At 38.2% G+C, this 14,512-nt stretch overlaps 1 protein-coding gene across 1 annotated transcript; it reads right to left on the reverse strand.

The window, feature by feature from the left end:
• Positions 1–1,785: 1,785 nt before the first annotated feature.
• Positions 1,786–9,600, reverse strand: LOC110460974 (mediator of RNA polymerase II transcription subunit 1.1-like). The gene is made up of 6 exons (XM_021514227.1): positions 9,518–9,600; positions 8,397–8,550; positions 7,980–8,218; positions 5,804–5,945; positions 4,533–4,919; positions 1,786–3,969 (listed from the first exon to the last, which is right to left on the reverse strand). Exons 2-6 carry the CDS (start codon positions 8,506–8,508, stop codon positions 2,831–2,833), a joined length of 2,019 nt encoding a protein of 672 aa, XP_021369902.1. The 5' UTR covers positions 8,509–8,550; positions 9,518–9,600; the 3' UTR covers positions 1,786–2,830.
• Between the last annotated feature and the right edge of the window lie 4,912 nt (positions 9,601–14,512).

Consider the following 14,512-nt stretch of genomic DNA (forward strand, 5'->3'; position numbering starts at 1 on the left):
AATAAGTCAACTGACCAAAGTTCAGGGTCACTAGGTTAATGGTCAAGGTCATTTGGGTCCCAAGGTCAAAGACAAAGTGGATCTCTGACTTTGACCCTGGCTCTTGATGTAGGAGGTATATAAGGTGAAATAAAACAAATCAAAGCTAACAAATGAGTATTGCACCGGTATTTACATTTCTGTTAGCCCAGCAAATATGGAGGTGGAAGGAAACAAGACTCACATCATAGTACATGTAAAATGTATATTTTGCTACCTTGCGATTCTTTTTGAAGTCCAAATGTCAAACGTCAAGCTCAGCTATATGGGCAGATTGCTTCTTGATGATTATGGGGGATATATTGCCACAAGACGGGGCCCTTACTGACCTGTCAGTGTTCTAGTTCCAGTCTACTCAGCTGTAAATGAGTATGTGGTTGGGCAGTGCTAGAATTGCAGAATGCTAGCTGTGAGCGCCGAAATGGCAGCACTGGCTGTATATGCTCCCCAGGGATTTGAGAAAGATATTGGCTGGTTGTAAAGGCCCTTTAACCATTGATAATAATTTGTGAACCGCATTATGATGACCTACAAACAAGGTTGCGATAAAGCGGTATATAAGATCCTCAAATTATTATTATACAGATGTTTTCTCGACAGAAAGTTTGATTTAAAGGAGACTAGGGAATTTTTCTGGATAAATGATTATCATAAGGAGATGCTGATTACATTTTGGAACACCTGCTTTTAATCTTCTTGTACTTTTTCAATGGTCTCCATGTAAATCTTTCCTTTATTCATATTGTGCCTTAATCTTACTGATTTTGGTTCAAATTATGATTTTGTTGAAACTTCTGTATTCTCTTGTTAGTTATTTGGAAAGAAGGCCTTCAGATAAATTCATTTACCCCTAAAGACTCATTTGAACTCTTCCAATTCAAAGGTTGGAATAGTTCATTATGAAATTTCAGGGGTGAATGAGTTGATGAAAAACACAATGAAGGTATTTCTTAAAAATTCTTTATTAGATATATACATGTATATACATGGTATAACAAAATCAGGTTGTTATCTCCTAGATGATAATACATTCATTCTATTAAAATGATTTGAATTGGAATATTTTTCAGATGTGATAAAATACATGTTATTAAATTTCATATAAAAACATCAATTGTGACTATATAAAAATAGTTTAAACACGGAACTATCGTACCAGACATTGATCCGATGTATGTTGTTGAGGGTTGTGATGTCTATCGTACCAAACATTGATCGGATGTATGTTGTTGAGGTACTGCGATGTCTATCGTACCAAACATTGATCGGATGTATGTTGTTAAGGTAGTTAAGGTATTGCACAACATTACAATTCTGCTGATTGGTTGCTGATGAGTTAAAAATTCATATGAAATATGTGGACTGATTTATTTCTCAACTTCTAACTGAAGCTTGAAGATTTTTGTGTCAAGTTAAAGGTATTTCAGTCTCCTGAAACTTTCAACTATTAAAAAGGAAAATTATATAAAAAGGAAAATGGTTACAAAAAATCCAAATACTCTAATATCCTTTAGTCTTTCTATTATATGTGCAGACTGAGTATCCAATTACTATAATTACTGATGAACCAATATTTAAGAAATTGCATCTTTGAAGGCCGTAACGGAAACATGATTATTTGCCCGGAAGAAAAAGTCTGCAGTGAAAAAGATGTTAAAGAGTTTGGATAAAAAAAACCCGTCTTCAACACTCAATTGTCAAATGTTTTAAAAAAAAAAAGTATGTCAAGAAAATTTGATTTTCTGTGATACAATGTAACACCAAATATGTACCGGTATTTATACATTTCAAATCTTATATAACTTATTATTTTATTTTGAACAATACACTGTATTGAGTACCTGGTGTATGTATAATATACATTATACTATATATGTACCAGGTAGTTTTTTGGGAATCATATTTTATTAATATTCTTAGCAAACTGAATATTTTGAAAGAATGGCTTAATCTATAATGAATATATACATGCACCTTGTAGTAATCGCTTTGTATGGATGCATACATCCATGCATGGGTCAGTACACAGCTTCTGTACAAGATATCTCAGAAGTATCTTATTATATTTTAGAGGTCATAGGTTAAGGTTAAATATCTCAATTTATGACTACATAATAAATTATATTCCCTGTCTGTTTTACAGACAATGTATTATGAAAGAAAGATTTAAAATTTCCGTTTTTACAAATATGCATCTGTAATCATACTGGCCATGGTATGCCCAGAAAAATTACATGAAATCAACAGGGTTCCCATGTACACACTGTATAACAATGTACTGCAGTCACTACTAGACCAGTATACATACTATATACAAATGAACACTCTTCTAAAAATATTGCAAGGCCTAAGTATAAACAGGAATGACACTGGTTACTTTACTTGCTCATGAGATTAAAATATATGACATGTACTTAATACTAGGCATGATGAAATTGACAAATTACTATTATCTCCAGGTATAACTGATTACTACAATTATTCCTTATCAATCAATTTGTTTACATATAATTGGCAAATTATTTTCTGAGCAAACAAAATTTCAAGTCTATATAAAACGTATCTTACAGCTTTCTTGCACAATCTTCATGCAGCTGTTAATTAGTTTCAAATTTATCTTTCAACTCATTCACCCCTGGAATTTTAAAATGAACTATTTCAACCTTTGAACCAGAAGAGTTCAAATGTGTCTTCAGGCGTGAAAAAGTTAAATCATGCCACATTGCATCATAAAAAGAAAATGACAGTTCATTTATTATAAAGGCAGCACTTTCTATCCGCTCACCGAACATTATACATCTGTGGTCCTCTTCATGAGGTCCACACCACTCGGAAGGTTAGCCGCACCATCAGAGTCGTCGGTGAGATTGATCACGTGGGCGTCACTGCTAATCCCTGTTCCTGAACTGGCTGGAGAATATCTACCTGTGTACCCTCGCTGGACCAGGTATGAAAACAAGGGTGGATCTTGGGGTGGATTGGAAGCCGCACGATGCTGAGAAGGATGGGACTGTTGTGGGACTTGTACGTGGGGCAGCCTAGCTCCTGCCTGGTTTGGAGGCTGAACTGGTCTGAACTGCATTGGGCCAGGCTGTATGGGAACTCCTGGTCGCATTACGGGAGGGTAGTGACCTGTAGCAAACTGTGGCTGTGTTACTGGTCTCACAATAACACCTGGGATTGGAGGCCTGGTTGTAGCCAAAGGGTGACCGATCATTGGATGGCCAATCATAGGTTGTCCCATATTTGTGCCAGCCATGACCGGACCTGGCGGGTAGGCAGCCACACCAAACTGAGGCTGCTGCGGTGGCTGCTGAGGAGGCTGTTTGGCCTCACCATTTCTATTTTTCCCTTTTTTACTTGGTTTTGAATACAAAGCAGTTCTTGGATCGATTTTCTTTTTCTCATCTTCTGAGTCTGACTCAGTTTCTGATGTATCATCATCAGTGGTCTCCGTATTTGATTCGTTCTCCTCGTCGGATGGCCCACACTGAACACTGCTGTCTCTGAGTGCCTCTACATCCTCACTCAGTTCATCATAAACGTCCTCTTCCACTGGCTTCTTAGTTTTGGCTTTTGCTTTGGGTTTCACACTAGGCTTGATGATCCTCTCCACAAACTTCTCCTGTGGATGATCATCTTCTGCCTGTACAAACGACGACTCCATTTCAGAGTTAGAGTCAGAGTAAAGAGAACGTCTTGGAGAAGAGTCTCTTCGTTCTCTGTCAATTTCTCTCCGGTTCCGTCGGTCAAATCTGTCGTCATTCCTGTCTCTATAGCGCCTGTCTTTTCTATCATAGTCCTCATCTCTGCTATCGTAACGATCACGTCTCCGGTTGCGACTATCGTGATCATCCCTATTATGTCGCGTTGACTTGTCGTAACGCTCGTAGGGCGGAGGTGGAGGTGGGTAGCTTCTGGGAGGACCATCTGAAATAAGATGTAGATAATATCCATTGAGGAGTTTTACAGAATTTGAATAGCAATGCTTAATTAATTGTTCTAGTTAATTTTAACAGGTGATTTTGCAATTTCAAATGGATAGGCTGCTTATCTTAAGAGAACATTTTCCATCTCATTACTTAGCTATTTTCCAGAAGATAAAAAACAAGCGAGCTATTTTCCAGAAGATTAAAAACAAGCGTCTAACGTATTCAGCTATCTAAATATTTATAAGTAAGAAATGTTCAAAGTGATAAATTGATCTAGGAAATAACTTCAGAAGTCCAAAAGAGTGTTTGGGGACTGCAATTTTCAATTTGCTTTTCTATGCTTTATAGATTTATAGATTACATATCTAGACCTAGATCTAAAAGCACTACTTATACTTGCCACTCTGACTCAATGGAATGACAAGATTGTATTGTTCATAAAATCTTAATCCCCGCCCAACCAAAAAAGAACCCAACAACTCAAACCTAATGTTTTTATTACATAATCATTCATGTTTGAACAAATTACATTGCACCAAACATATATAAAATATTACTCACCATCAAAAACACTATCATCATCCTCACTTAGCCTGCCCCTGCTACGGTAAGGTTTGTTTACGCTGGATAGACCCATTTTAGAGCTCTGTGAGGCCCACAGTTTGGACTTCGTGTCATGTGAAGTGGCCCGCACGCTACCCTTGCTGGTGCTGATGTTTGCCGCTGTGTTAGTCTGGCCGAGTTTGAACTCATCCCATCGTCGATTCACTCCTTTGGATTTACGATAGCAGCAGATGATGACGATGGGAGCGATGACGAAGAGAATGAGTCCAAAAACTCCACCAACAATCCCAAGGATGATTTCCTTGGTGACGGGAGACTGATAGAAATAGTAGTTACACCCAGGTCCCTCTCCACCTGGGCACTCGTCAATGACGCTGACATCACCTGTTACCATGGACAAATATTTGTATGACTCATTTACATTTCCTAAATCAGTGTTATTTTCATTATATCAATTTCAATTCAGGTTACTTGTTTGAGATCCTGTAAAGTTAATTGAGTGTTAAACTTCTTGAAAGCAAACTCTTGCAATAATGATGTTTATATTTTTCCATAATTGAAATCAAATGATAGCATTCTTTTCACAGACAAAGATATACTGTATATATCCCGAAACTTTCGCTCAGACAAAACTTACCCTCCACCTATAATCAATAATCATTAAGTGTAAATTTCGTCCTTTATATTTATTTACTATAAGGGTATGCAGTGCACTTACATTTACAATAATGATTAATTCGCCAACAAATATGGAGGGTGAAAGGTAAATTGCTGCAAAAATGTCCTGGCATACAGTATACCAGAATATAATAACATCATCGCCATGCCATCTTACTTGACATAAATAGAGTACTGTATTTGCCATAATTAGTGCCCATGTCTCTTGGAAAAATTGGGTGAATGGGGCGCTTATTAAGATAAGAAAAAATTGGCTGTAAAGGCGCAGCCATAACTGCACAGTCAACATTTTCACAAGGAAAAATTTAAATATTGCTCTCTTTTTATTATCTAAAACACTGGAAAGCAGTTTTGTCAGACTGCAAGGTGAGTGTCTGATATAAAGTATATTTAGTATTATATTTTGTTAACAGAAGAGGGCCCGAATGAAGGGTGTTTGGGAAAATGGGGCCGATATCGCTTCAAAGTGCCCTGAAAAAGGGAGGGGCGCTAATTACAGGGAATACAGTAAAACATACAAGATTTATGACTTTATAATGAAGGGTTAAAATTGAGTTTTGGGAAGTTTGAGAACAATGCTGCTTCTTTACCTGGAATACTGATGATGTGACACTTGATGTTGTAGTCAGCTTGTCCCGCATAAGCTTTGACAAGTTGGAAGGTCACGAATCCTCCAGAGGTGATCAACGGTTGAAAGTTGGCAGGTTTGTCCTTTCCGAACCCAAACCCATACTACAGAAAGAAAAATTAAGTAAATTATCTGACAAGTCAAGTTTAACACATCCTCAATATCTAGGGGTTTCACTCACTTTCGCTCTCTGCACCCCTGGAATATGTCATGGCAAAATTGAAGGCTGGGTGTGCACCACCTTGTAGATGAGACGAGAAGACTAGCTTTGATCTTTTGCTGTACATCAAATGAATCTGTCAGTGGCATAACAGTAAAATTAACAGGCTTTGAAGTCGGGTGTTGCTCCTCTGTAATCTTCAAAGGACAGTGTCAGCCTAGCGATTGGTCAGGTGTTTTTTGCCACAGACCAATCAAATAGCTAGCCCTATGCCTTCAATTTTATTATGATATATTCTAGGGGTGCAGAGAATGTAAGTGAGCGTAATCCATGAAGTATCAAGTAAGAGTTAAACAAAAGTCTAGATATACAAGACAGTGTACACTTATTATATAGCAAATAAAAGAGGAAGTCCAGACCACAGAACAATTCATTGTATGTATTTTTCATTTTTTTCATGTATTTTTTTTTTTAAAGTACATACACTTAATTTATTTTACAACAATTATGGAACAAGTTTTATTAACTTAATGTTAATTTAGAACTTTTGTTGGCTCCCATGATAAGTGTGCGGCAGGTGTTGGCGTCTAGGAGGAAATCAAAGTACCATAGGCAGACCCATGTGTTCAGGCAGGTGACCAATACCTACTGTTTAGCTCACCTGGCCTGAAGGGCCAAGTGAGCTTATGCCGTGGTGCGGGCGTCCAGCATCAATATTTTACTTTAAACAACTTCTTCTCAATAACCAAAATGTCCAGGGTGATGATATTTGGCCAGTAGCATGCTGGGATGAAGGGCTACCAAGTTTGTTCAACTGAATGACCTTCACTTATATTCAAGGTCACATGGGTCAATTGTCTTAAAAAACCTTTATACAACTTCTTCAGAATAACAGAAAGGACGCGTATGGTGATATTTGGTCAGTAGCATGCTGGGTGAAGGGCTACCAAGTTTGCTCAAATAAATGACCTTCACCCATATTCAAGGTAACAAAGGTCAAATATGTTCAAAACTTTAAACAATTCCTCTGAATAACCAAAATGCCCAGGGTGATGATATTTGGTCAGTAGCATGCTGGGGTGAAGGGCTACCAAGTTTGTTCAAATAAATGACTTTGAATTATTTATGAGGTCACTAGGATAGAATATGTTCAAAATCTTCAAACAACTTCTTCTGAATAACCCCAATGCCAAGGATGATGATACTTTGCCTGTAACACGATGGGATGAAGGGATTCCAAGAAGTTTGTTCATTATATTCAAAGTCACAGGGGTCAAATATGTTAAAATCTTTAAACAACTTCTTCTGAATAACCATAAGGCCTAGAATGTTGATATCTAGTCAGTAGCATGCTGGGATTAAGGGCTACCAAGTTTGTTCAAGTGAATGACCTTGAATATATTCAAGGTCACAGGGGTCAAATTTGTTTAAAATTTATAAACTGCTTCTTCTGAATAACCATGAGGCCCAGAATGTTAATATTTGGCCAGTATGAAGGGCTATCAAGCTTTTTCATTTGAATGACCTTGACCTACTTTCGAGGTCACATTTAGTCAATATGTTCAAACATGAAAATTACCTAATTTCAATAAACAAAAGGATAGGGTGGTGATATTTTGCAAGTTGCATTCTGAAATGAAGGACTATAAAATTTGTTCAATATAATGACCTTGTTCGACTTTCAAGGTCACAGTGAAATGTTTTAAAATCTTTTAACAGGTTCTTTTGAATGACTTTAAATCATAAATACTGATAGTTTGCCTTGAGCTTTATTTAAGATCACTTTTAAGGTACCAAGTGTGAGATGTATACCAGGTGGGTGCTGCAGGCCCATTGGGCCCTTTGTTCACTTCTGATCGGAGAATGGAATGCTGGCTGTCTTGGTGAAAGGCAAGTGCACTTATACCTGTTCTACCCAGCCACCATTTTTTAAACAGCTAGAATTCAAAAAGGTCTATGTGAAATGTGATGAGCTCACCAGCAAAGTGTCTGTTGTAGAACTGTCGTAGACATAGAACTGTACTCCATCAGCATCGAAGCTTGCACTAATGACCTCTATCCTGAACTTGCGTTTCTCACGGACACTGTCAGTGCTGAATGTGATCTGGCAGGTCTTTGGGGGTTGCTGCTCTAACAAAGCACCGTGACCGTGCAGAAGGGCGTTGTTCTCTCCAATGTCATACTGCTTGTTACACTCAGCATTGGAGTCCATGAAAACTGAAAAGACATATACAAACAGGGATACTTTAGAATAGGACAGAAATGACAAAAATAATTCCAGTCTATTGAAATTTTCCCACATAAATTCAGAATTAAGCAAAATTATCCATATTCACTTGAAAAAATATACAGGAAATTAAATTTTCCTGAGAGATTATTGATGTAAAAAGCTTACAGTTTTCCTTGGTGTTTGTAGGGTTTTGGTTTTCCCAGCTTGCCCATTGGGCAGTTATCCCCAAGGGGGTCAACAGCAACACCCATATGGGTGTAGTCCACACGAAAAGCATGCTTCTGCTTTGCCTTCTTACATTTCCAACGTAATTGTGCCCCTTAGAACGAAAAATGTATAATAATATCATTAAAACTTTTATCATGTGGTTATGATAATGCATGGTAGGTAAAAAAGCTAGGGTATCATTTTACACAAATTTCAATATGAGTAACACAATAAGAATTGATTGTACATTGCATGTTGTGTTGGGTTGGACCAAGATCTAAGATTTGGACCAAAGAGCAACTCTAATGTTGCAGGACTGAGCTCAGGTACCTTGATCGGTTTGTGCATCCGAGTTCGGAGGTCACAGGTTTGAATCCCTATCTAGGTTACAGAGTAGTGCCTGTGACCAACCCTAGATAAGCCCAAGTTTCCTCTGGCCCTGACCAGATTAAGACATTTTGGCAGATAGATGTCTGGTTGGCCCACACCAGACATCCATCTGTCAAAATGTCTTAATCTGACAGAGGAAACTCAGTCTGAGCCCAAGTATATAACTGTTACGGCGGATGTAAAAGACGTACATAATTATATATATATAAGTACATGTACAGTTTTACTTACTCACTCAGATATCAGGACGTGAATTCCAACAGTCAATTATCAATTCATTTGTGAACAATACCTGAACATAAATGATCACGCGACCCCTCTATATTCTATACATACTGATATACTACATTAGTACAATTTACATGCACCGCTTAATTAGTTAATAAAACATAAATATACTTAATATAGCGTAGTTAATTGTTGGTATTTCGAATTAATATTTTCTTATTATTTATACACCATATACCATCGAGTTGTTTGAACAACATCCGTATGTGTACCTGTTAACAACAAGGAACTATAAGCAGTGATATACAGCGCTACTGTATTTGGTCAAATTGTTACCAGATCAATAAATCCGTGATTCATTATGTTTATCCAATAATATCAACTTAAACAAACTATAATGTTTGAATGAAGAAAATGTATTAAATTCTTTGTAGATTATCAGACCGTGATAGAAATCTTACCTGTGTTTCCTGACGTCTTCAACGGTCGCCATTTTTTAATTGTTTACCTGAGCAAGGTAAAACCAGTCGATAAAACGGTTGTGAGTCACTGTGTTAACATGTGAAGGGTTGTGCAACTATCTATAGGTACAGATAGATGACACAGTAAAGCCGGTCATACCCAAATACTAAAGATAGGACATTACATCAACAAGGTTAAAACAGAGTGTGTGTTTTTTACTCAAAGTCTATATAATATTCGACGGCACTAAATCGATGTTTTGAATAACACCGAAAAATATTTCATATTTCAAAATGGAATTGTGTAGCATAGTTTTAAAAGTTTCGTTGGCAGGTAATTATAAGGGGAGGGGGTTTATTTATTTTCATGAATCCCCGCACCCATTTTTCAGAGAAAAGACTGTTATATAATTCAGGATGATATGTCTATGTCATATGTTGAGACTGAATTTTCACTCATACTATAGATATATTCCGAATATTAGTACAAAAGTGCAAATAAAGTATAAGTGAATTTGGTCTTACTCTAGGCTTCTGTTCCTACCCGTTCCAGGCGTCGTTTCTGGGCACTTACCAAGTTGGCTTGTGCCCCACTATAGTATATACAAAGTTTTGACCCTTTGTTTATTTATTTTTGTATCGAAGTTTTTCCAAGCAGAGACGTATACATTACAGTAATATGTACGTGTCTGGGCCAAGGCATAACTTTAAACCTTTAAAGACATCTTGATCAAACTTTAAAGTATACCTACATCACCAACAGAAGGTGTGCAGTGCACTGGAATTAGGTGTCGTGCCCCATTATATACATAGTTATGGTAAATTGTTTATTATGCCGAAGTTTGTCCTAACTTCTGTATTATTTCACCTACGTTGACCAAACTTGCTATAGTTATGTATCTTGGGAAGTAGGAGTGTCGAATTCCAATATCGGGTCTCGTGACCCACTGTATAAAGAAATATGGCCATTTGTTAATTTTTATACCGAAGTTTTTCTGTAAAATAAGTTCTATGTTATTTCTCCTTCGTTGCAAAATAATTTAAAAGTTTAATGGTTTAGAATTTACACACCTTAATCTTGATGTGACCTTTCTATTCTTCCAAATCGGCTGATAAGGAGACTAGTTATTTTACCTATTTCTGGCTGGAACAAGACAAACATTGATTTTGTTTAATTTACCTGGATTGTTATTTCCGTTTATTACAACACGATGATAGAATCTTTAATTTAGTAAATAGTCCTTCAGTTGATTCATAAAGAATAAATTGGTCATCCACAAAAAATGCTTTATTATTCACCAGCTTTAAAGGAAAAAATTAATTCAACAGTTACATTTCTATGTCATTAATATACAAATAAAAAAGAACGAGACTTTCTAACGATCCCTGACCCACCGAGGCAAAACACAAAAAAATCATACGTACAGTAACCTCCCCTTAATTTCACTACCGCTGATCAAGTACCAGTTCAGTTGACTAGAGCACGTACTTAGATAGCAATCTAATTCCGAGGTTAAAGCGACCTTAACTTAAATTGGGTATATGTTACTGGAGGTCCAAGGTTCGAATCCTGGTTGACCCCGTTGCATTTTCAGTCTGCTCTCTCTTAGAACATTTTCATTTTCATTTGATTTTTTTCATAAAAGTGGGTTTGAGAATTAGCAGAGACGTATACACTACATGGCTTTGTATGTCTCTGGGTCGATATACAATGTACAAATCTTTTATTTAGTACTACAGAATTCGTATAGCCGGTAATATGCCTCAGCCAGAGACTGTCTGAGACATATTACCGGCTATACGAATACATTTCAATCGGTACATCATCAGTCTATTGTAGTACAGGCATTATATGACATGACCTCACACAAATTGCAACAGAAACTCTTTCAACTGGTTTATTCTCATAAATGTGTCTTGTATAACATATCAAAAGTCCTAAGGAATCAAAGTGGTGGAAAGTATTGAAAAGTGCTGAAATCGGTGATGGCATTTTCCCCCTATTGCCATCCATGTTAAAAAAGGTTATTTACACAAAGGTTTCAGAACTATCAACAATCTACCAGAAACTATTATTTACATGCGACATGCAATTGGCTGCAGTACAGTGCATGTTCGAAAGGAAAATTACCACAAATTGAAGTGATTTGCAAAATTCATGTGGACAGAATTTATTGCAAAAACGGTCAAATTGAACGTTGCAAAAAGTGCAATCAGTGAAATTCATGTGTAGTTATTTGTCACAGTTACTGTTCTTTAAACCTGAACACATGGATATGGTAGACATACTATGCAAGGTTCTGAGAGCAGAACATACAGGAAACTGGGCACTGCACATTGAAGCAATATCTGAAATGCTTCCTTTCATGGCAGCTTCTGGGCACAATCTCTATACGACATCGGCTCGGATATATGTGCAGCGAATGTGCAAGGTGGAACATCCAGATGTCTACCAGTGATTTGAAGAGGGATACTATATGGTTAAAAGAAGTGATCGCCTATGGGCTGGCTTCTCATTAGATCTCATCATCGAGCAGGTGCTGATGAGGAGCATGAAGACCAGTGGTGGCCTCACAAGAGGTCGAGGGCTGACAGAGCAGCAGCGTGTAACATGGCTCCTCGCTATGCCAGCTTGCGCTGAAGTCAACAATGCCATGCATCTCCATGAAAAGAAACCCCTTCTGCCCTGATCCAAGCTTGCGCAATGTCTCGACAGAGGTCCATGCACACATTGATGTGAATGTTGACAAATCAAAGTCCATCGGCTAAGATGAATGGACAAACCACGACAAAGAAAACACATTCAAGAAGAGGGATCAGGCAATCACCTTGAGCACTCAATCCTCAGTGAAGATTGGTTTCGAAGCAGTACAGGTGGATCCTCAACTACTTTTCCAACGACTCACGGTTGTTGTAAAAGCATCACGAGGTATGGCATCAGTGTTTAAGTACGAGCTGTACAGTCATCCACCAGCGCTGTTTGACACCTCACTGCTGCTTCGACAGCCAATGAAACCAGTGCTAGCAGATGTCATATGGTCCCTCCTCACACCTGACCTTCCAGGGATCACAGGTCAAGTTCAGTACGTGCTTGATGGTGAGCACTTGTTCATCGCATCCCATGGACACGTGGATCCGCATACAATTACATCTGCAGGTTGTACACTGACTACGTCACAAGGAAGTATGGAGAGGCAATTGTTGTGTTTGATGGTTATGAGGGCACATCCACCAAGGACATGTCACACCAGAGACGAAGGACTCGAGCAACCGTGACTTTTGATGAGGACATGTCTGTTACAATAAAGAAAGAAGAGTTCCTCGCAAACAACACAAACAAAAAACAGTTTATCAACATGATCAGTATCCATCTGCAGAAGAAAAACTGCCAGACGTTTCATGCCCCAGGTGATGCTGATCTCCTCATAGTGCACTGTGCTCATTGGTGATGATACCGATCTGCTTATACTCCTCATCTATCATACCAACCTCGAGTCAAATGACCTCTTCTTACAACTAGAGCACGAAGAACCCACGTGTCTGGAACATTCAAGGCTCTCGAGCAGCAGCTGGGTCCTAGTATGTGCACGCACATCCTCTTCGTCCATGCGATCCTTGGGTGTGACACTACCTCCCGCCTGTACGGCATTGGTAAAGGAGCTGCCCTCAAGAAATTCATAGCCGGTTATGACTTCCGTGAGCAAGTAGTGTTCGGCACACCGTCAGCTTCCACAGCAGATAGTGTGGCAGCAGGAGAGAATGATTTTGTGTTCTTGTACAATGGGAATCCTGGGGAGGGACTCAACTCACTACAGTACAACCGTTTTTGTGAGAAAGTGGCTACTAGCACTTCAAATGAACAGCTACAGAGCCTATCACCTACTTCAGAAGCGGCACAATTTCACAGTCTCCGTATGTACTAACATGTGCAGCAGTGAAAGGGAACCGTATATGAACTCCTGCCCCAAGACTGGGGTTGGAAAGAGAGTGATGGGGTGCTTTTTCCTGTTCAAACTGACTTACCGCCAGCTCCACAGGAACTCCTGCAGGTCATCAGATGCAGCTGCAAGACAGATTGTAGCAGCCTGAGGTGAACATGTAAGAAGCATAACATTGAGTGATCTGTTACATGTATCAACTGCAACGGGTCAGGGTGTGCTAATTCATTTCTAGTATTATATAGCATAAAAGTGATGTTACTTTAAAATATTGTCTTAGGAAGCACACGACTTCTTATCGTTATGCATTATTATTTGTGTTGAACATCAGTGCATGCATTATTAACCCTTTGCCTCATATAGACTATTTCTGACGCCTCTGCAGCAGACGGATTTTTGAAAACATAGTGAAAAAAGAAGAAATTACTCAAAACGAGCAATTTCTCCTTTTGACACAATGATTTCCACTTTTAGTCATAGGTTATCCATCAAATTATAGAGATTTTCTATTTTTTGACACATGTTCAAAGTCGTCTGCTGCAGAATTGTCGTAGCTAATAAAGGGTTAAAGTATATATGTCAGACCATAATAAATGGATATAAACCATCTAGACGTCTGATCAGAAGGCACTGGTCATCTCGATAATAAAATCAGACCATCTCCCTATCAGAAGTCACTGGTCATCTCAATAATAAAATCAGACCATCTCCCTATCAGAAGTCACTGGTCATCTCAATAATAAAATCAGACCATCTCCCTATCAGAAGTCACTGGTCATCTCAATAATAAAATCAGACCATCTCCCTATCAGAAGTCACTGGTCATCTCAATAATAAAATCAGACCATCTCCCTATCAGAAGTCACTGGTCATCTCAATAATAAAATCAGACCATCTCCCTATCAGAAGTCACTGGTCATCTCAATAATAAAATCAGACCATCTCCCTATCAGAAGTCACTGGTCATCTCAATAATAAAATCAGACCATCTCCCTATCAGAAGTCACTGGTCATCTCAATAATAAAATCAGACCATCTCCCTATCAGAAGTCACTGG

This window comes from Mizuhopecten yessoensis, unplaced genomic scaffold (assembly GCF_002113885.1).
Source record: "Mizuhopecten yessoensis strain PY_sf001 unplaced genomic scaffold, ASM211388v2 scaffold10529, whole genome shotgun sequence".
Taxonomy (NCBI): domain Eukaryota; kingdom Metazoa; phylum Mollusca; class Bivalvia; order Pectinida; family Pectinidae; genus Mizuhopecten; species Mizuhopecten yessoensis.

Coding starts and splice junctions, on each gene's coding strand:
- LOC110460974 (XM_021514227.1), bottom strand. CDS start 8,508: ATGCTTTTCGTGTGGACTACACCCATATGGGTGTTGCTGTTGACCCCC. Junction 4,920..5,803: donor TCACATCATCAGTATTCCAG/GTAAAGAAGCAG, acceptor CCATGGTAACAG/GTGATGTCAGCGTCATTGAC. Junction 3,970..4,532: donor TGATGATAGTGTTTTTGATG/GTGAGTAATATT, acceptor ATCTTATTTCAG/ATGGTCCTCCCAGAAGCTAC.